The 23,081-nt window shown below is 42.9% G+C and overlaps 1 protein-coding gene across 2 annotated transcripts in view; it reads left to right on the top strand.

Annotated features, from left to right (window-relative positions):
• The first annotated feature begins 8,946 nt into the window (after window positions 1-8,946).
• The window catches only part of asap2a (ArfGAP with SH3 domain, ankyrin repeat and PH domain 2a), a 73,136-nt gene continuing 59,001 nt past the window's right edge, over window positions 8,947-23,081 (top strand). For both annotated transcript variants that reach the window (XM_084043875.1, XM_084043874.1), the window contains exon 1: window positions 8,947-9,520. In XM_084043875.1, coding sequence (XP_083900001.1) covers window positions 9,395-9,520 — 126 coding nt within the window. In that variant the 5' untranslated portion in view covers window positions 8,947-9,394. The remainder of the gene's footprint in view (window positions 9,521-23,081) is intronic.

The raw sequence follows: 23,081 nt of genomic DNA, 5'->3' as shown, positions 1-23,081 counted from the left end.
GGCTTTAGCCCCCGTTACTGCTTTGCCATCATGTCTGTTTCTAATAACTCAGAAGTGCCAAGTTAATAAAACTATACTGGATGTATACTGTATGTCTCACCAGGGCCAAAGAACGGATGTGCTGACACTCCCCTATGCCTTTCTCTTCTGGAATGCTTCACGACACAAATGAGAAACATCTTCTGCAGAAGGCTGTCAGAATGACATGTGCTTTGGCTATTGCAATGTCTGCAGCTGCATTTATTGTGTTTCAGTTTCTCAGTTTCAAACTGACTTTGTACAGGATGTCAGGATGACTTCATCTCATTGTCGTTTTCCAGGAAAGTGAAATTGGCGAACAGTTGGTGACAGTGAGGTGATTAAAGTAGAAGTTAGGATTTGGTGTCAGTTAGACATGTAACTGAGTCTCATAGAATCATTCAGGATGGCAAAAAGGTTCACATGTAACAGTGAAAAGCACAACTCTATAACAAAAGCACCTCTGACGTCTCTGACTTAATATTCAAGGCTGTGATTTGTTTGTTGTTTATATTGTGGATGCCTGCTGGCCAATGAAACAAGCCTTGTGTTCAGTTTAACAGACAGTCTGACAGCCCCAGTGTTGGCATCTCTCTTGGGAGTTACAGCAAAGACAACATGGTTGTAAAATGAAGAACAAAACAAAACAAAACTTTATGAGCCATTGAAGATTAGATTATGTAATAAAAGCAGAAAATGAAATATGGCATCATAGACAGTAGTGCTGATCAACAACATGCACGACATCTGTATTGTAATATGTTACATTGAGTGCATTTTAACAATGTTTCCACGTGTTATGTTTTTAAAATAAATGATTATGCTTTATCATGCCTTTCCAGACAAAATGTAAAACATTGCCCTTTTCACACTAGGGTCCCAAACTACACCTGTTGGCTGAACTTGATACCATTTCATCCATTGTTTTCTTTTAAATTGAATACAGTTCCTTAACAGACAAAGAAACATGTCAGCAGTCTACAGCAGAAGGCTGGTGTCGCTTGACTTTGCTGACCTCACTGGCATAGCTGCTGTGTCTCTGCCTAGCAGATGTTCACTGGGGGAGCATGTATTCATTTCATAGGAGTAGGAGTTGAGGCCTACTGGCTCACCAGGGTCAGCCTGTGTCTTCTCTTCATTTAGCAACTTGCCGGGAGACGTTGCCTGGTTGAAAGAATGCGTCGGGCAGAGACAGAGCGCTGAACCCTGCCCAGAGCTTGTGATTTAATGTCTGCCCAGGGTCTCGGCTCTGCCACTGAGATACTATTTATACCATCGGTCGTCCTGCCGAAACTGAATGAACTTGGGAACGTCAGCAGATTTTTCATCACAAAGCCCAGAAAAAAACAAGCGCTCATGGAGTCTGTCACTTCTTGAGGATTGCCTTAAACAAAACCTCAGGCGTGGGAGAGAGAGAGAAAGTCTTCACAAGGCTCAGTCAGTTCTTAATGATAGAACATTAACTCTTTTTCTTCCCTTTTTTCTCAGCAGGGTTTGGGGAAATGCACTAAGCATTTTTTCATCTCTATTCTCGGCTGTGGCCTGTAAAGAACAAGTTGAGTTTTCTCCCATGCGGATGAATGGAACAGTAGTTTGTTGACTACCAACTATGACTGCAACAGAGACTATGTTGATTATAATTATCGGTTTCAACCTGGTGCCCATATTTTGGGCATATGATTATAGGCAAACCTTTACAAAAGAATTAAGAAAATAATGTTCCAAAATGTTCATGAATTTTTACTTTTCAGGGAAAAAAGAAATGTAATCCCCCAAACATATTTACAAAATTCAACATTTTAAAATGGTTTAAAATAAAACGAATAAAATAGTGAAAATAAAAGATCTACTGCATGCATTGTGAGCTTATAGATATACTACTGTACGATGAACAGTAGTATACAGGGCTTAAGTGGTTAAAAAGCACTTTATTTCCGCACTGTGGGGCATGTGGCCCAGGGATCACTGCAGTGCTGTGAAACAGACACACAACCATAATGTTGTTTACCATTAACATTGTTCATTTATTACCTCATTCATTGTCTCCTCTCAACAAACTTGGAAGTGTACGGCCCTGAGGCCTTACCCACTTAAACCCTATACTTAAACCCACATACTTTGTCATAGATGTAGATCTATTTTGCCTGTCTTTCTTTATTTATTATGTATGACACATCCAATTTTAGGGACACCATGTTATAAGTGGTTAAATACATTTAACCACTTTAACCCTGAAAGTAACCGATCTACAGTACAAGCTTGCAGCATGTCACAATGTGATATGTTGTGAGCTTGTAGACTGGCTATTTTTGAATATCCCAAGAATAAAATTGGGCTCAAGTAGTAAAGGCATGGGGTCTACTTTAAGTTGGTTTACTTTAGATTTTTTTTATACACCGACCCTTTAAACACCCAGCCAGAAGCTGATACAGGTCAAAGACCAATTAAAGCTGTACGTTGTTGCATATAATTGTTTAAAACAGTAGGATGTCATGTTCCACAATAAAAACTACCCCCAAAAAAGTGCTGGTGGATGGTTTGCTGTAGTCCGTGAGGGAGGGGGATCTACAGGCCTACTAGTAAGAATAAAACAGACATTCAAACGTTCAACTGTCAAAATGGAGTTATAATTTAGGCATTTAGCAGACACTCTTAATCCAGAGAAACTAGTAAGCAAGATAAACACAAGGCAATACATCAAATGCGTAGAAATAGTAATCTAGGATCATAGGTAAACAAGAACCTATAATCAGTCTAAACAGTATAATATAATTTAAAAAAATCTATAATCTGTACATTGAAACTATACACACTACTATAGGATGCCAGGTCTACAAATGAGTAGGATATTATGGGACACTCCTTGGTCAAAAACCTGCATTGGGTCCAGTTGAGCAGTTCAGATAAAGCAGGGTTATGAAGGTCGGCAAGAAGAACCAGTTTCTCCCAACCTGCTGCCCAGCATGAGACACAGGATTTTTCCATTCGGATCCTCAGAATAGATGATGTTACGTCTGTTGGGGACCCAGAGTGCATACTAGCAGCTATCGGTCTTTATGTGATCTAGCTGGTCCTGAGCGTTGTGCTCAAGCCCGCACGTAGTTGAGAGGCTGAAGGAGGCAGTAAACATCAACTAATTCCTGCTCACTCAGGGGAAGTGTTTGAACGCTCAAACTCAACCAGCACAACAGGTTCCAGCAGCATGTCCCATTTAGAGAGTCTGAAATTACGCATTTCAGAGTTATTTCACAGGAGAGGAGGCAATTCATGCATGATCGTCAACGTCAGCCATTGTGCCTCCGTGCACGACAAGCCCTCAACATGCTTAGTTCTCCCTGGTTTTTAATTACACTTGAGCTAATCTAATTTGTTTTAACTGTTTTGTGTGCCTAGATGGGCACAAGTGTAAATGCATATATGTGTTGATGCTCTGTTTTGATTTAACCATGTACAGTACATTGGTCAGTTTGATTTGATGCTCAAGTTCTCTACTATTGCTCAGAAGGTTGTACTATTGAACCACTAATTGTACTTTCAATGCAATTTATTTTAGTGCCAAATCACAACAACTTGTCTCAGGACACAAGTTGTCTCAGGACACACAGAGTCCTGACATTGTCGCACCCTGAGCAAGCAATTTAGTGGTTTCAGCGGTTGTCCATGAAAGTGTTTAACACTTTAACACAGTTATCACCAAGTACCTCCGTTTAAAACTCTGTTATTCTTTATCAGTTCCTGTTTTAGTACTATAACTACTGTATTTTAGTTTTAATTAAGGTGAGTATCTATTTTTCCAGGTTCAAGTCTAATTTAAAAGGTAGGGTAAGGGATTTTCTTTGGTTAAAATAAGTGTTAAATAGCTCTATATTCTGATAGTACTCATTGCTATAGAGTGTTTGTTCAGTAAAAGGAGTCTCCTTGTCTCTCCAGCTCTTTATAAAACAGAGAATGCATTTTCATTTCAGTTTCAGTTTCATTTCCAATTTTATCCAATCAGGATAGAGAACTCAATCAGATATAGATTAAACAAGTGAAATTGGAAGTGATGACCCTAAGAAATGAGCACGCAAAATTGGAACTGGAACACTATAAAAATGAAGCTTAAAATGGGTACTTTCTACTGATTGGCTGAGATTTTGACACCTACCGGAAAATGTATTTTCTGTGTATTAAAGAGCTGGAGAGACGGGGAGACTCCTGTTACTGAACAAACACTCAATAGCAATGATTACTATCAGAATATAGTGCTTTAACCTTTTAACAAAATACTTTTTGTTTTAACCAAAAAATATCACTTATACCCTACCTTTAAGGTAAGTATCTATTTTAACTACTGTAGTTTATATTTTTATCAAATCAAGTTACCTTTGTTTCATCTTAAAACATTCACAGCAAAGGCATATTCAATTTCTCTTAAACTCAAAAATATACAATCACTAAATATTCACAATCACATTGCAATTCACATGAATAGACAATAACCCATAAACTTCCCTTTATGGTCTATTGGTCTTAAAGTCCAATGAGCGTCCCATTGTGTATGAGATGAATGAATGTGTGGCTCAAAAGTTCACCCAGTCCATCCAGATATAGGTAGGTAAGTATGGAGCGTATGTGGTGAATGAACGTGTCTTGAAAAGTTCACTGTATGTTTAGAAATAAAAAAACAAAATCACACCTACATCTCAGTTAAACTACTAAAAGTCTGTTTGCATGAAAGTTTGACTGATGTAACAACTGCTGCCTGCTGCAGTCACAAGCACAGTTTAGCCCCTTTCGGGACCCTGTTTACCTTTTTTGTATTGGATGTAGATGTAGTGGATGACGGCATCCCAAATACAAAAAAAATTAAACAGGGTCCTGAAATGGGCTAAGTAGGCTACAGTTCAACTCACCAAGTCAGTGTTCACACAATTCACAAGGATCAAATGTTTCACAAGGATCAAAATACAGCACTCTTCACAAAAATCTCTTGCAATGACAAATTATCCGTTCACATTCTTCAAACTTGTTTTTTCTCTGTTTATCTCAAGCTGTTTGTTCAACAGAGTTCTGTCTCCTATTTTGTCCAGATCATTTTGTTCTCAGAGGCATGTAATTAGCTGAATTAGAATACCTGGGCTGGTGTTTCTTCAGAGAGCACTCTCACTTGAGAAACCTCATTGACCAATTGGTTCATTGGCTTAATCAGAGCACCTCACAGGGCTCTAGAAGAGACACTAACAAGTGGATGAATGTGTACAGAATGCATATAAACCCATACTATCCTTACTCTGTAGTCAAATTGTTTTGACCAATTCCTATTTAGTTTGAATCTTTAAAGCTCTTTTGTAGAAGTTTGCTTATTTTGACCTGGGTTACATGTCCATGCTCATTGACAACGAATGCCAGCCCAGTTGCCATGGGAACTAGAGGGATGGTATCACCTGGGAGACAAGCTGCCTGGAGGATGTATAGAGAAAAAAAGGGAAGGTTAGTGCTGGAGTCACCGACCATGAGGGAAGGGGATCTACAGTCCTACTGAGTTACCACTCATGCCCCACACACACACACACACACACACACACACACACACACACACACACACACACACACACACACACACACACACACACACACACACACACACACACACACACACACACCAAAAACGTCAAGACATGCAATCTTACAATAAATGCAGGGACTCTCTGTACGGACGCATCTAATCCACGTATCACGAGAACCGTTTGAGAACCGTTTGACTTCAAATTCGCCACACTCGTCGCAGACGACCTGATGGGGTGTAGTTCCCGGGCGGTGTCGGATAGGCGGTTCTCCAGAACCGCCAAAAAAGGCTCTGGCCGTGGCCCAAATGAGCCAATTGGTTGCCATGGTAACCCCAGCTTAAGCTTTATTTGGCAAATTCACCACGCCTGTCAAATTCCCCACACCTGCCATTTGATTACTTAGTCAGTCTACTTATGGACCACAGTTAGTTTGCACTATTCCGACAAAGCATTAAGGGAGGTATAGCACTGGCGTGACCCTATTCACCTAACCCTCCACCATGTGAGCAGCCACACACGCCACGAGTCCTATAGCACTCAGTCTCAGAAACAAACAAAAACAGAGGGCAGGTTATCCTCGCAACATTAGAACACACTACAGTATAGTGATCTCTTATCCACTTTGGAGGAAGACAAATGCCACAGAGGGCAGACATATATGTACAAAAAAAGAACTAACTCCAACAGAGACCACCTAATTATAAAAGGCTAACTGAGCCAGACAACAATAGAGCTGAAATAAAATCAAAGCTAGAACCATCAACAAAGCCAAATCAAACAAAACAGTCAGTGTCTCTGTCTGATTATTGGAATGGAATGCTCAACAAAAGGAAGCAGGAGTCAATATAGAGGAGATCCTAACGTTTGATAAACAGAAGGTCAAACACAGAGCAGCTATACCTCAACTTAAAAACCTAAATTCACACCTACCAGAGCATTACACACAACTGTCGCAACAGGGACCAAAGAGGGAAAACCAAACCACATTAAAAGTGTGGCTTTTATAGTGAACTAAACAATTTGGAAAACAGGAAATGGGAGGGGATACCCTGTCTATCTCCACAGTGGCCTAGGGTCGACACTTCCTTACTGGCTAGTAGGCTACACATACCGTAGGCTACAAGTAGGCTAGATTTGTCAGGTTATGAGTTCTGGAAGTGTAGGAAATCTGTCTCTAATGTCTCACTGTAAACAACTGAAAAAAGGGGCCAAAATGAAACTGATTTTACATGGGCTTATTTTAATAATATGGATTGGGACCACATACTTACCCCAAAGCCAACCCCCAACTCACAAATGTGTAAAGATTATGTTATCTCCTCTTTGTAAAGGTAAAAAAAAACTACTTGAATGCACTACCCTATAGTGACACAAACTGTAGAACAACAAACATTTCCATGATGTGAATGATAAAACTATGGGGGCATCTTTAAAAAGGCTCTTTGATGAGCATATTATCTGGCAGGAGAAAAGGATTGGAATGAATAATGTACAGAAATTTACATTTTAGGGATTCCACAGATGACACCTAATACACAGACAGCAGACAGCAGATAAGACAGCATGACCCTGCTGCACATCTGAGGATACAGTTCTTTGAAGGTTTATTTGATATCATAAAGCAAATGGTATTATTTCTTGACAAGCCCTGAGAATATTCACTGAACCCATTAAAGCCTATCCTGGGAAACTAACAAGTTCACACTTTTGATTGTTATCATGTCCTCAAACTGCTTCACACATACAGTATGTCTCTGAAATGCTGAGGAAGTTCTAGAGCTGCTGCCGCTGTGCGTTATTAAAAGTGTTACATAGCCTACATTCACTGTAGGAGTGCTGACGACTTCATTTGCTATTTTTGTGCATTTTGGGTTGGCACCAATCATACTTTGGAAAGTTTTGAGTTAAGCACACAAGTTCCCTTGTTTCTTGTTAAAAACAGAATTATCAGGAAACATGGGGGGGAAACATGGCGCCGCGGCCTACACAAGAATGCCACGAACAGCACTTGTCTTGATGTCACATGGAAGGACCACATCAGAAACGTGGACCTCTATGGGGGCCTCCTGCGGGTCACGGACAAGGTCAGAGAGAAAAGGGTGAGACTGGCTGGGCACTGTGTCAGGCCCTCGTAACTGATGGCGAGCCCACTGATACTGTGGTAGCCAACCCAAGGCACAACTAGGAGGGGAAGGGGGCGGACCACTTATGAGGCGTGCACACACAGACACACACACACACACACACACACACACACACACACACACACACACACACACACACACACACACACACACACACACACACACACACACACTGCAGCGTGACGGGACTGCGGAGCCAGCAACACTGCAGAGCTCCGGCCCCTGATGCAGAACTGGAATGAGTGGAGAGCGGTGATGCAGGAGAGAGGAGACCATAATGTTACATTGCGTGTACACAGTTAAATTAACATTGAGGATGTTACAGTACAGCCTATTGTAGTTTGCGGGGTCCCATAGAGATAACTACAAAATGAAGGGCGAACTGTGGAGCGCATATCTTTGCCAGACTGGCCAGGGTTGTTTAAGTTGTGGAAGTGGACATACTTTTGGAGGGTTAGGTTTATGATATATGGCGTTTTTTGTAAGAAATAGGCCCCTCCCACTAATTTTGGAATATCAAAACGATCATTGTGTAACTCCCCAGATCAGTTGTAACTAATTTGGTCATGTTTTTGGAACAACCTTTGTCCCTGCTCTGCATAGGGAGGCCCCTAAATGTGCAATGCAAATTTGGAGTTGGTCGGGCGCTGTGTTCAATTATTTGTAAAGACCCAAACTTTGGAAGTAATAGCCAATCAGAATGGATTATGAAAAACTGAATTATACATGCTTATCATATGACTCAGATCTCCAGAGATTTGCGAGATTAGCGCACATGAACATGCACGCAGCACGCACGCATGCGCGCAAGCACACACACACACACACACACACACACACACACACACACACACACACACAGGTGCGAAAACACTATCTCCACCTCACGGCCTTCTGGCCTGATGGAGATAAAAATCGTATCAAGGGGTTCCGTTAGGTAGCGATGCACTGCATACCCAACGGGGCCGGCCGGGCGGGGGTCCTTGAACATGGACATGGTTGATACTAGCCCTGTATACAAGCGTCATGTGAACCATGGCTAGGTTGATACACTACTCTCTCTCTCCACCTTAAAAAGAACTGTTGGTGGTGCTGTAATAAAGGCAGAGTCAACGCCTTCCACGCGTGTGGATTGGCTGGGCTCTACCAGCTGGTCTCCTCCATTGGGTAGTCCACATCCACTGAATCCCTCCTCTATACCTTTGTCAATTTCTGCGCTCTCGTTGAAACGCCTAGTTGATTCCCAGGCTGGGAAAAGAAGTTATCTCGCTTTATCGGGGAGGATTCGGAGAAATATAATCAAAACAGAAACGCTGTACGGACGGATCTTCGGATATTCTCGCAATTAGCAGATGTCCTTTTAAACTGAACGGAGAGGAAGAATTAGATTATATAGGTAGAAGGTAGGAAGAAGAATACATCACAGTGTATCTATCACACGGCACGGCGAGACAGCGCGCGTCAAGCAGTCGCAACATTGTAACTACCGACCCAGCGTGGAGGTGGATTGTGTTGAGAGACAACAAGGGAATGACATAAACACACCAACTATGGTTTACTTGGGAGAATATTCAATGGCTCTGCTGTTGTTGTGAACTTTTCTAAACTAAAAGAAGACTCCAGACCAGCGGGAACCCAAGAAAAGTGCTGCTTCTTTTTGTTCTTGTCTAAAAGGGATTAATCATGCCGGACCAAATAACAGTTTCAGAGTTTGTGGCAGAGACGAATGAAGATTATAAGGCGCCGACCGCCTCCAACTTCACCACCAGAATGTCCCATTGTAGGAATACCGTGGCTGCCTTGGAGGAGGTGAGTGTCTCTGTGTGCTCTGCTGCCTGTCAGTATTGCCAGGTTGTGCGAGAGAAACAAGCAACCAGTTCTATGAAAACAAGCCCAAAAGAAGCGATTTATCAGGCCACATGAGCAATTTAAATCTATATTCATCAGCTGTTTGAAAATAGCCGATCTACAGGCTCGTAGATCTGCTATTTAAAAAATAAAATGAATATTTAAAAAAAATACATTTTGACACAAATCTGTTATGGGGTCCCTGCCTCTGGCACAAAACATTTTTCAGATTGGGGTCCGTTTGGACAAATACATATGCATTTGGGGGTTGTCATAAAAATGTCAAGAACACCAGTGCGCCACTCACTGGTTTAAACATTAACAAAATGAGGAAATAAGCCCAAATAACCGCAGCCAACCACCAATATTTACAAGCAACTTCACAGGAAACACTAGCCCAAAGTCGCTTATAATAAGCGGACCTGGCAACACTGCTGCTTGTCTGATGGGATTCCTCATGGGCCGCCTTCTTGTTTTAACATTGGCACTGTATGGCAGTCAAGCTCAGTGTAGCCATTGTTCAAGTATACCCAGAGAGACTGGCACAATCATGTGTCATTAGAAGAATAAGAAAGGGCGTTTTCATTTGAAATCATTTCAATGTTGTTTCAACATACCCTTATTAGGAAAAGGCATCAAAAAGCAGACAATATGAACACAATGCGTTGCTATCAAGGCATGAGGGATGTGTGTGTGTGTGTGTGTGTGTGTGTTTATTGACAGTGCGTACCACTAGGCTTGGAGATATTGGAAGTGATCAGGTTCACGGCCTTGCAGTTGAGGAGAAAGTATCATTCCAAATTGGCACTTGACCCAGTTTCACATACATCTGCATCATATAGATCACTGTTTCCCAAACACTGGGTCGGGACCCATTTGTGGGTCGCGGACACATTTGTATGGGTCACGAGTAAATGTCAAAACAAAACAAAAAACAAAAAATCTAAATAAAAACAAAATGCAACATTTTTCATGAATGAAAAAAAGACATCAATCAATCAAATCAAAGCAATTCCATGAATTAGAAAACAAATGTTTAAGAAGTACTGACAATTCGCGTTGTGAGCTTGTATATCTGCTGGGTACCAGGCAAACGTCCAATTTCTCTTTTGGGTGTTGAGCTAAAAAGTTTGGGAACCACTGACATATAGATAGATAGAGGGACAGAAACAGAATGTGGCTCTTCTCTCCCTCAAACTTTCAGGTCATTATCAGGAAGGACACTTCCGCTTTTGTTCCCTGGGAGCCCCCCCCCCCCAGTATTCACCCCCCCCCCCCTCTCCCCCGCCCTCCCATGTTGTCGTTTCCCTACTTTGTGTGCTCTGTGTAGTAGAGCCTCGCCCTGCATGACGATAAAAATAGCATTTCCCACATGAGGAGCTTAGTGTGTGTGTGCGTGTTGTCGACATTGTTTGCACACATGCATGCAGACAATGGGCAAGTTTGTTGTGTGATAATAACACTTATTAGTGGAACCCTGTTTAGTGTGTGTGTGTGTGTGTGTGTGTGTGTGTGTGTGTGTGTGTGTGTGTGTATAACCTGTATTTCTTTGGGGGTTGTCATGCACAGTGGAGCAGTTATAATAGTTGCCATTCTGATGGAACACTGCCTAGTAATATCTTCCATGACCCCCCCCCCCCCCCAGGGTTGCAATGTATGAAGACAAAAACTGAAGTCTTGGATGTCTAATGTCAGTATTACTCAACTAGGGTAGTAGGCTCAGGGTCAGCTTTGCTAGAAGCTCAGTGATCCCCCCCATACCTCATTAAGGGTTGTGTCTTTAATTTAAACCTGTGATTGTGGACTAGGGTTGAGCCGACAGCCAGACATGCACCTGCTCAGGCTGACAGGTGCTCCACTTGCATCAGAAACCTTAGTACATAGCCTGGTATGATCTGGTATATCTATAGCAATTATTGTTATCTCAGGAGGAGTAGCTGGATTGTTTCAGAACCTCTGTCATTCATGGAACCTTCATTTATGTTGTCTGCACTCTGCAGTGCAGTACAATATCCTACGGCTTTATTGATGTAGAACAATTTAATTTAGAATGTGCTTAAGGCAATGTTTTGTTTTTCTTAACTCATTAAAACCGGGAAAGCATTGTGTCATTTTAGATTGTTGCATTGGCTATTGAAGAAATAGCAGATATACAAGCTCACAGCGTGTGCTGCGCTGCAAGCTTGTAGATCTGCTATTTTTGAAAATATTTGAATAATTGAGAAAAATGAGAACGACTGATTTAGAAGGCATTTGTAGAATCGGCCTCAGATCTTAAAGCATGCTGTCTGGTGCCGTATAGGCGCATACAGTTGAAAACGTGTGGAATTGTTTTTCCAGAGACTGGGACTGAGTAGTTCTCTGGGCCGCTGTTGTTTCAGGTTGACCTCCCTGCGCCGGGCTCAGAGAACACAAGGCCTTATTGTTGAGACAACAAGACCTCGCTCACTTTGGTCTGTTTGACCAATTAAACACTGCAGTGGACAGAGAACACTTCCACTTATTGTTTGTTAGCCTGCCTGGAATCTGAAAACACACTGGATGCATGGCACGCATTCATGTATGTGTACCCTCATGCAGACAGACAGGCCATCCCTTGAATGGGATTTTTTTTTAATCTTGTTTGCCCCAGGTTCTCTTTCCAAGAAATTGAGCCTTTCTTTTTTCTTTTTTTTTTACAGCAATGCAGTGTTTATTGTTCGATAGACTGTTTTGCTCCCTGCATGTTGTTGTACAGACTCAGGAAAACCTGGAGTATGTAAAAAAAAATAAAAGGTTGGATCACGCTGTATCATATGTCCAGGGTTATGCTGAGTTTATAGCAATATGCTGATTCTGTGCCTCTCTAGAATCACAAAGCGTTCACCTTTCAGCCTTTACCCTTGAAATGACAGTTGAGGACTGTCTGGAGGCTCTGAATACAGCAGGTCAGAGTTTTGTAATGCTGCAGTGTGCTAGCATTAATAAGGTAGAGATATTCAGCTATTAACCCATTAAGACCTGAGGCGATTCAGATTTTTTGAAGAAAAAAAAACAGTTAAAAAAACCCAGTTTTTTGAAAAAAAATCCCCCCCAAAAAGTCAAGATTTTTCAAAAATAGCAGATCTACAAGCTCATAGCTTGTATATCTGCTATTTTTGAATAGCCAAAGAAATCTAAAGTGACTGCGTTCCAGGTCTTAACAGGGTTAACACTGATACAATGACTTTTAATAGTTAAATGTTCATTTTGTCACTTGGTATATTAATATTGTACACCATGTTTATTTCTGATTCATATTATGTACATGAATGTACTATAATCTAATATAATAATCTGCATATTGCTTCTTCGCTCCGTTATAACACAGTAATGATTTGGTTACTACACAGATCCATAGTCCATAGTTTCTTCAGAATTTCCAAGTTCCACCACTTTGAGGAGTCAGATTATTCTTTAAAAGTAGGGTGTGATTATTGTGAAAATCTGTTGTCACCGATTTGTTCCAGACAGTTCTAGTGACCAATGAAAGCAGAGACCATCCTGAGGAGGAAACCTATTCAGGCCAGAACATTGTAGAATTCCAAACGTGACGTTGTTTTGTCTTGAGTGTTGTTTTTTTTGTAGAGGCTGACGTGCTGTCTTGCCTTTTTAAGCCATTAAAATCGGGAAAACATCTGTCATAATTTTAGAATTTTGCATTGGCTATTAAAAAATAGCAGATATACAAGCTCACAGCGCGTCACTTCGTGCTGCGCTTGAATTACGAAAAAGGTCTTAATGGGTTCAAGACCCGTCCAGACTGTGCTGACCTCTTATGTCCTCATAGGGAGCCTTTAAACCCATTAACAACAGAAAAGACTCTATCGCTCAGAGGTCTTACACGGACACAGACTGTTATGTAATTATTACGCCTTAGACGTAATTGCATCTGACATTAACCTTAATTAGGCTAGTCGTTGTAAAAGCTTTGTCTCGTATTACCAAAAGGGGTTTAGTGTGTCAGAGCAAAGATCACAGTCTTTCAAAGGCCACTCAGTGTTTAACCTATTTGTGTGTGTGTGTGTGTGTGTGTGTGTGTGTGTGTGTGTGTGTGTGTGTGTGTGTGTGTGTGTGTGTCCTTAAAAACACAGCTATAAAAACCAGTTTGTCCAGTAAAAGGATGTGTAGCGTGTAGTCTTTGTATCACAACCGCTCCCTCTGTGCTCTTGTAAAAGTTGGTTTCTCCTGAGTACTTTCGTTGTCCAACACCCTCAGCTTTTTTTTTTAGCAATTAAGATCTTTCTTTAGATTGTTCTTTTTTTGTTGTGAATAGGACTAGTGAGTCTGTGAAAATGTTATAGTATTGGTTGGTTAATGATCTCTCACTGAACAAACACATTCAATTGAGAAAAGGCCCTGAACAGCAAACGGTGCTGTCTGTCCTCCTCACCCGGCTAATGTCCTCTAATGAGATTTCTTGCTGTATTCTCTGTTTAAGACAGGTTAATCCTAATGTAAAATCAACATTATTGATTGATGTAACGGGCTCTACTCAGATGTGATGAGTTACTTGAAAGGTCACTGTATTTCCTTGGATACCGGGTGATGGATGGCATTTAAGCAGGACAGCAATACTTAATTCAGAGGTCAGCTCAACCCCTAGGGAGAAGTATTGATCTTGATTGGAATGTGTCACCGAGGGAAGAACTCTAGAGGACGTGTATATATAGCATGATCTGCCTAAAGGTAGAACTGACATACATGCAAGTCATTTTGGTCCTATTTTTGTGTTTATGACTTAATCTTTATAACTCAATCCCGGCTGTGCCAGTTCTCTGCCAGTATATCTCTGTCAATAAGAGACAGGATATGTTCTAGGCAGGAGGATCAGTGTCTATAGACTTGTCAAATTGGCTAAATTCCGACTGCATCCAATTCTCTCTCTCTTTCTCCCCCTCTCTTTCTCTGTCAGTACATAACTACTTTGGCAGAGTGAATCCGTTATCGTGATCGCTTTGTATTACAGCAACTGTGTGGACAAAGTGTCCCTAATGTTCTGTCTGGCAGCCCAAATCAGGTTTTTGGCCTATCCAGATTGGTTTGCTTAAGTCTGAACAGGCAAATAATACATGAAATTATTATTTATTATCTGTGAATTAGATTTGAATAACATTCCTAGCTGGTTTGAAATGTGATTGAAATGTGATTTCTAAAGAAGTCTCAGTCTGGACACCGGAAATAGCCATCCTACAAGCTCACAACGTATCGCAATGCGACATGTGAGACCGTTGTGACTCACACAGCTGGCTCTTAAGTTTGGTTTGGCTTTCTGAATGGCTGCGAGAGACCATTTCTCAGCATCCAAAACAGGTGTCGAGGTGCCAGTGTAACCACCTGGATTTGAAGCCAGGTGTACCCCATGGTAGACCAAACATCTATTCCACTCAGACAAAGGGGAACCCCCCCCCCCAGCCAAGAGAGATATTAGTCTTAGCTTCAGGCAGGGCTACTCTGCTACACTACAGTCACCACCCTCATCCCCCCCAGTGAGGGGACTCTACAGAGGGAGTTGGGTGAGAACACAGCAGGCCCCATTCTGTAACCCACTTGAAGGTCACTATTTGACACTCTGTTCTGGTTCCTTTGCATGTAGATAGTGTCTAATCCGCCAAATGTCGTCTTCTTTTTTTTTTCTTTTTCTTTTTATTCAAGATATTTTGTGTGGCTTTTATGCCTTTATTTGACAGGACAGTAGGCTGACAGGAAATGGGAGAGAGATGGGGGGGAGACATACAGCAAAGGTCGTCGGGAACTCGAATCGAACCCGCGACACGCTGTCATGCTGGATTACCAGTTTATGTGGTATGCGCCTGGACCGCTAGGCCAGCGGACGCCCCCAAATGTCTTCTTCTGTGAGGTCACTCACCGTGACAGTTCAGCGAACTGTGACCTTTTAGCTTGTGCTGATTGGTTAGCTATGACAGCTGACCAACCAGCACAAGCCTTTCACCCTTTATGTCCTTTTTATCATCACTTACCCTTGGGCCAGTGTATGTGATAAATATAACTAAGAAGTATTCTTGGACGTGTGATGTTGCATAGATACCACCTATCCCTCTGGGCTCTGCACTTTAGCCCATGAATGATGTTTTTGAATCAGTGCACCTCAGCAGGCCTCTCTGTGTTTAACCCTGAAGCATTCCTGGACCTTGAGCATCCCTGGGGCCCCATGTAACCATCCACAATACTAGCGGGCCCGTATCCCACAGGGGGAGAACAGAACTCTCCCTCACATGCCCAGCACGTCATCCCTCGTCTGTAGGCCACGACGTCTCTCCATTCTGTTCATTTTTGTTTTATGAATAACAGTTATTTATAGCCAGGCTCTGCTATTCACTGGCCTTTTTTTGTTCTTTTCAGGGGGTCAGTCAACTCGGCCAGTAGGCTAGATCCATTCCTCTTCCATCTGGCTGTTATTTAATCTCTGATGGAGGTCTGTCGCGTTGGTATGCCAGCTATGTGCTGGTCAGGCATGCTGTCTAACTGCCTGTTTCATGCACAGCGATTATTGTGGTCTATCAGTGGAGTACTGCTGCCATTCCTGGCATCCAGAGGAAACTGTTGGCGCTGCCAGTGGTCACCGTACCACTTTTCATTCTGGTTCTCGGGGACTGTTTGTTTCGTCTTACCCCGTGGCTGCGGGAATACTGAACTGGGGTGCTTAACCACCTGGCATCCCTATCTTGGGCATGTCATTATTTTAACGCATGTCAAAATCTTAAGAAATAGCAGATCTACAAGCTCACATCTGTGTAACCCATTGTGAAATTGTATATTCGCTATTACTCACGTCAGTCATGTGACAAAGTATTATAGGGCTTAATTGGTTCATGGGAGCGTGTCCCCTCCTTGTTGTGAGTATCAGTAGCTCTCGTATAACACCCTGCTAAAGCCCTATTTTTCATACAGCGTGTTGATGTATGGTTCAACTCACCACTAGCCATCATCTTTTGTAAACTGAAGATGATATCTCTGTTTTATCTCCCCTCTTTCCCAGTGTAACTGCTCTTCAGTGACATCATCATCGGCAGTGGCAGTGCAATACACTTGTTCTAATCTCAATCTACATTTTGTTGGAGAGTCTCATCGCATGTGATTTACGATCGCATGTGTTAATTTCCAAATGCGAGTGTGCCTCTCGTTACTCTTCAGCCTGTCAACGCGTGTTGATGCTGGAGTTGTTCCCGGGACAAATGGAAGACCTGTGCCCCTTTACACCGCTCCCCCCCCCCCCCCCCCCTCAACCCCCGTCCATCCCATCCCACACCCCGCCCCCAATCCATCTCCCCATTCCAGGCATGGTTGGCGGGAATGGCTGGGGCCTCGCTGGGGACAACAGCTGGCCCCTGGAACAGGTGGCCTGGAGGGAGTTTTAACCCATTCAAACTGGGAAAGCATCATGTGGAACCACTTGATCCATATTTTATCCTTTGGCTATTCCAAAATAGCATATGTACAAGCTCATAGCGCGGCACGCTATAAACTTGTAGATCTGCTATTTTTGAAAAATCTTAAACATAAACTGTACAAATATTTGAATATATATATATTTTAAAGGGATTTTATTTACTCAAATCTTTGCTTCTGGGGGCAGTGGGGAGGGGGGGGGGGGTGTTGTCCCTGAGCTTGTATATCGCTATGAGCTTGTATATCTGCTGTGAATAGCCAAAGCAATCTACAATGACACAGGTGCGTTCCCGGATTGAATGGGTTAACAAGACTTAGTTCAGACACCAGGAATCTAGGATCAAGGATGCAGAGACAATCCACTTCTATTGGTCTCAGGGTTACACAGATGGCCTGACATGCACTCATGCATAGATGCATGCATGTTTGGTCTAAATGAGCTGTCTATAGGCTAAACGAGCAGCCCAGACTTCAGCCACTTTGGCCAGTCCACCACATGGCTCCGTAACATGTTTCATATTTACTGTAATTGAAAGTTGAATTTCTGGCAGGATCTACACTGTCCTTCCCGTTTCCTCCGTTCATGCTCATTCCTTTTCTGTATTGAATCAAGCCCTTTGGATTTGTGCCCACCATACCAAAATACAGTACATCAGAGGCACTGACTGGACTATCGGATCTTTATTGCCAATTCTGGCTATTCCAGCACCCTCTATGTCTGAAAATAATAGACTGCTTCTTAACCACTTATTTCTGAAAAGTTTGACAATTTCTTTTAATTAGTTTTGGAAAATCTTTGCTTATAATGACATGGCCTAAGAGGGATGAAGTGGTTAAAGGACTGAATGTGATAGTTTCATGGAATCACGCACTCTTGTCGCTATGCCTGTCGGATTGCGTGAGCCCCTCTCTACCTGAATGCTCGCCTCTCATTGAAAATGAATTACTTGGCACGTTAGTCGCTTCCCGTGTGAAAACGCCTAAAGCCAGCCAATCACAAACATACCTTTTTTTAGCCAGCGTCAAAGAAATCGCCTCTTTTTTTCTCTGTGCATCGCATAGAAAAAAAGTTTGCCAATTCAACTCTGGCATGGGTGTGTGTGTGCGTGAGATGAGCATGAGCGCCACAGTTTCACCTGATTGCACCAGCTTGTCTCAGATCGGCCCCTACCTGCTCGCTGGCCTCTCATTCTAATGAAAATGTATTACTCGGTGCTGAGCTTATACCAAGCATTCTGTATGAAAAGCTTTACTATTTTTGTCAGTTCTTAATGTCAGATTCGAAACGGCTGTACTGGCGTTCATTTATTGAACAATCAGTGATTATCTGTTATTATAACAAAAGAAAGCATTTGACTTCTGGTCGGCAGAATTCAAAATAACAGCAGCATTGACCTGAAATATGCATTTTTTTTAAAGAATGCTTCACTTTCACTGTTGCACTTAAATGATCAAATAACAAATGTGAACCAATAGTCACATCATGCTATATCGAGATACTTGACATAAATAGTAGTACGGTACGCATACATTATCGTTGTCAGTCGGCACAGGCCTATCCGGCTTTTCCCATGGGAGTTTTGTTTGTTGTGAAAGCTCTGTGCAGCCTCCAGAGTCTAGATCGTGTTATCAACCAGGGTCAACCTCTCTGTAGACCTTCTTCTGCCCCAGAAGCCCCTCCCTGTGTACCTATCGGGGTGGAGGTCAGGTTCCGGTCGCAATCAATTCGAAGCCATGATCTTTCTCCCATGGTGGGCTATGACTGTCACCATATATTAATTCTTCAAGGGTTCTATATTTTTTTACCACAAGGTAAATTTGTTTTGCAGAAAGGAAATACAGCAGTCCAATTGTATAATCAAGACATCACAATAATACAGATTACAGGCATTAAAACAAGACGAATACATTCAGACATCCTAAAAAGAAATCATCCTAAAGAAGGTCGTAAGGTGCGTTTACACACACATAATCGGTCACCTTCGCTCAAGTTAAGTGCCATGTCTATGCGAGGTGCTTCATGTTGTACGATCTTTGTTTAGTAGTATGTGACGCCATTTCACACAACATCTACCCCCACTGTGTGTGTGCGTGTGTGTGTGTGGAGGGGGGGGGCATGATGACTGGGGAGGGGGTTCACAGATTAATTGGCAAGTCTGGTCAGATGGGAGGGGTTTGAGGAATAGTGTTTTGAGCTCTGTCCAGCATGGGGGGTTGGAGAGGTTAAAGGGCTGAATGGCTGCTCTCTGTCCTAGACAGAGGTCACAGGGTTCGAGACCTGGGGCGTGGGGTGAAGGCAAACGTGAAGATTCCTGCATCCGTCAGGGGGGCCTGGGCAGATTGCCACAGACTGCTCCCGTTGACTGCTATTGTTCCCTGGCTGGCCCTGCCTCTTCATTAATGAAGTCCGCCATTGATTTGTAGGTCCTGACTCTGCGCTCTGCTATGTCTGGGGGGGTTGGGGGAAGGTGGGGTGTTGGTGGTATGGCACGGCATCTCTGGATTCCCTGTAATTGTGGTGCCTTGCTGTCACCACCCTGGGCTTCTCTTCTCCAGTTTGAAACCCATTTTAAGATGTGTCCCTTTAGGGCTCCCCATGGGAGCTGTGGTCAGTTTGCTGCTGAATTTAATGTGAAATTATGTCATTGATGTAGAGCTAAACAGTTCAAATGTTTGATGCAGTAAGACAGCACTTAGTGATTTATTTGTGTTTATTATTCAAACAAAGACAGGTTTTCCTACCTGTGATTACTCAGTGTTCCCTATAGTCTCTGGATAATCCTACTGTAAATCAACAGAGCTGGCTGGAGTTCCTGCAAGACTTGAAAAGGAACTGTTGAGTGCTATCTTGAATGTGAACACGTATACTACTACGCACACCACATACACTGTGCAAATGTAATCTACACTTCACTTGCTCTTTTTTGATTGTCAGTCTGTATGCTTACAGCTGTTGTGTAGATGAGGCAACACGTTGCCCCTGGCATTGCTGCTTTTACAGGAGGAGGTTTGCATGAAAGAGCGAAAAGAAAACCCAAAAGGTGAAGTTAGTTGGAGCAGCCCCCCCCCTTCTCCCTGTAAAAGCACAACACATTTGGTGTTCATTTCCCAGCCCCTCCCTCAAACTCTGTTTTCATCAGTCTCCTGCTAGTTTATTAACTTCATTAAATACTCCCCCTCAGCTTTGGGCAGAGCATATTAAGAGCTTTTAAAATTGGCGCCATGAGCAGCCCCCAATGATTTTCACCCAAAGTACTGTAAACATTTGTTGTTTTCAGAAATGTTCACTCAAGTTCAAATTTTCTTTCATCGCATCTAGCTGTTTTTCTTCTCCTGTCCTTTCATCCCACTTGAAAGTGTATTTACAGTGGCTACATAAACACGTGCAGTGCAGTGAGAAAATGTGAGTCCTCCGTTGTTCCAACTAAGAGTGACAAACGACGCAATAAACTTCTGTACATAATGAAAGTGTCCCAGGATGTCTCAGAAGTGTGGAGAGGTGGGGCTAAGAGGGGACACAGCAAGTAAGCTGTCTGGCGCACACCCCAGATGAGACACAGATGAAAAACATTGCCACAGAAGTATTTAAATGAGAACATGTAGGCTAGAGTGAAGTCCTCCATGGCAATTAACACAGCACCCTCCACCGGTTCTTTCCACTTAGCCACCCTTAGCCTGGTGAGACTGTATGGCCTGAGGAGTGAGGAAGCCTAATGGAAAGTGAACTGAAGTCTCTCTCTTTTTCTCTCTGAGTTTGTTTTCCTTAGCGGTTTAAGTACCACAGTTGATGTCGTCACCCCAGTGTGAGTGTGAGTTCTGGCAGGTGGTGGTGAGCGCTCAGGTCCAACAGCGCAGCGGTCTTTGTAGTTCTCACTGAGGAGCTATAAAGCCCTTGAGCGTCTTGAGTTATAACACCAGAGGGCTTGTAGGAGGATGAAATGTTTAAATAACTTAACTTGTAAGCCAGCCAGGCAAAAGACGAGTATAACCAGTCCCCTCCCAGGAAAGAAGGAACTGTACCAAAGTGAACCTTGAGAGGAATTTTCACTCGATTAAGTGAAAGAAAGATTTAGAAGTGAATTAGCAATAGCCATTTGGGTACGAGATCTCATGAGGTTCACAGCAAAAACAAAGAACTTCACCTACTGTACATACATACAGTACCACATGACCTACGTATGGTGAAATATGATCTCAGAAGCATTGGGTAGTGTGACACTGAGCTTTATGTCAAGACTGAATTAACCTTTGTTTACTTGAGTTTATGTTGCGATTCAGGCTGATGTTGATGCACAGTCCCCCCCCACACCTAGAAAACTCAGTCATGTGGTGGGATAGAAATCTGCTTAGTTTCTAAGGTGTGTGTGTGTGTGTGTGCGTATTGTCTTGTCGTAAGCGCACGTCAGACAGTCTCATGATCACACAGAGCTCCTCTAACCTCTCTCCCACGCTCACTCTCTCTCCCCACACTTCCTCGCTCTCTCTCCCTCTCTCTCTCTCTCTATCCCCCCCCTCCATACTCCTTCCCATAACGAACTTGCTGAGTCCTCCTCCAGTGGCCTGAAGTTTTCCACTCTGCCCCAGGGAAGGCTGACAACACACAGGTCTCTCTGGGAGGACAGAGGAACAGTGGAATCGTGGCTTGTTAGCGGTTGACTGTAGACGCCGGCACCCACCTCTATCCAAATATTGACTCTGCCCTCTCAGCACTAAGCAAAGATGTGAATGAAGCACTTGAGGGGGGCTCGTTTCACGGGGTTTTGGTTCCGCTGTACGAGAATGGACTGTACAGATTCAGCCTTCCAGCAAATAGCACTTCTTACAGTCAGAACTTTGCTTTCATAAGCCCATTCTCAGCACCAGTACACCAGAGCAGTGCATACTCTCATGTGGTTAAATGTAGGCGGTTGCTGTACTTTTGTTATGTGTTTTAGATGAGTCCCAGTCAGATTGTTCCTCGCCTTGTGTTCCGGGCCCTGTGGATGTTGAAGTAGACGCCCTGTGGATGTTGAAGTAGACAGAGGGCCCGTTTCCTGTGTTTATCCTGAGTTTTTCCACGTGTGTGTATACTGTGTAGATGGTGTGGAGCAACTCAATACCTGACTGTCAGCTGTCTACAGGTAGAATATACCACCGTGTACCAGCTTGCTTCCTTTACATCACAGGCCTGTGTGTGTGTGTGTGTGTGTGTGTGTGTGTGTGTGTGTGTGTGTGTGTGTGTGTGTGTGTGTGTGTGTGTGTGTGTGTGTGTGTGTGTGTGTGTGTGTGTGTGTGTGTGTGTGTGTGTGTGTGTGTGTGTGTGTGTGTGTGTGTGTGTCGGGGGGGGGGGGGCTTGTTTGTGTCATCTCATCTGTGTGTCCGGCCAATAAGCAGAGACGACTATAAGGGGTGGTGACCGATGTGTCCCAGTGCAGGATCCATCAGACCCCTGTGCCTACTACTGCCCTAGGCTATTCATCATTGTAAACCACACGTGTGTGTGCACATGCAGCGGTGTATGCATGCACACATACACTTAAAAGCTATTCATCATCACGCACACGTGTTCTGCAAATGCATGGGTTTGTTTTTTTTGGACCCTAAGGTGTATGTATGTATGTGCCTGTAGCCACTCTGCAGTGTGGGCTGTGATATGAGACTAGCTGTCGTCTGGGAGTTTGGAAATCGTAATATTGTGATATATGACATAGGCCTAAGTGTTATCTTCCTGGTTTTGAAGGCTGCATTACAGTAAAGTGATGTAACTGTAAGTGACTTAGTCATGTAAGTGACTGTTCTAGCTGGTATTTGCCTTTACCTACTTAGTTATTATATGGGCATTACTGATAGCTATTTATTTATTTAGTAAATATCTTGTGAAGCTGTTTGTTGTTGTCATGGAAGTGCTGATGTGCTCTTTCCCTTTATCACCAAATAAATTAATTCATTCATTCAAGCATCAATTCAATAGTCGTCCCCGAAATAGCTTCCCCTAGAGCTTCTGTGTTGGAGTAATGGACACGGCATGCTGTTAGCCAACTCCCCTCAAGAGAAGCTAAAGGGACAGTAGAAAAACCACAGCAGTGAAAGTACAAGTACAGTAGTGTTATACACA

Source organism: Gymnoscopelus microlampas (genome assembly GCF_963454915.1).
Source record: "Gymnoscopelus microlampas genome assembly, chromosome: 20".
Taxonomy (NCBI): domain Eukaryota; kingdom Metazoa; phylum Chordata; class Actinopteri; order Myctophiformes; family Myctophidae; genus Gymnoscopelus; species Gymnoscopelus microlampas.
Note: the sequence above shows the minus strand (reverse complement) of the source record. Positions and strands in the feature narration are given on the sequence as shown.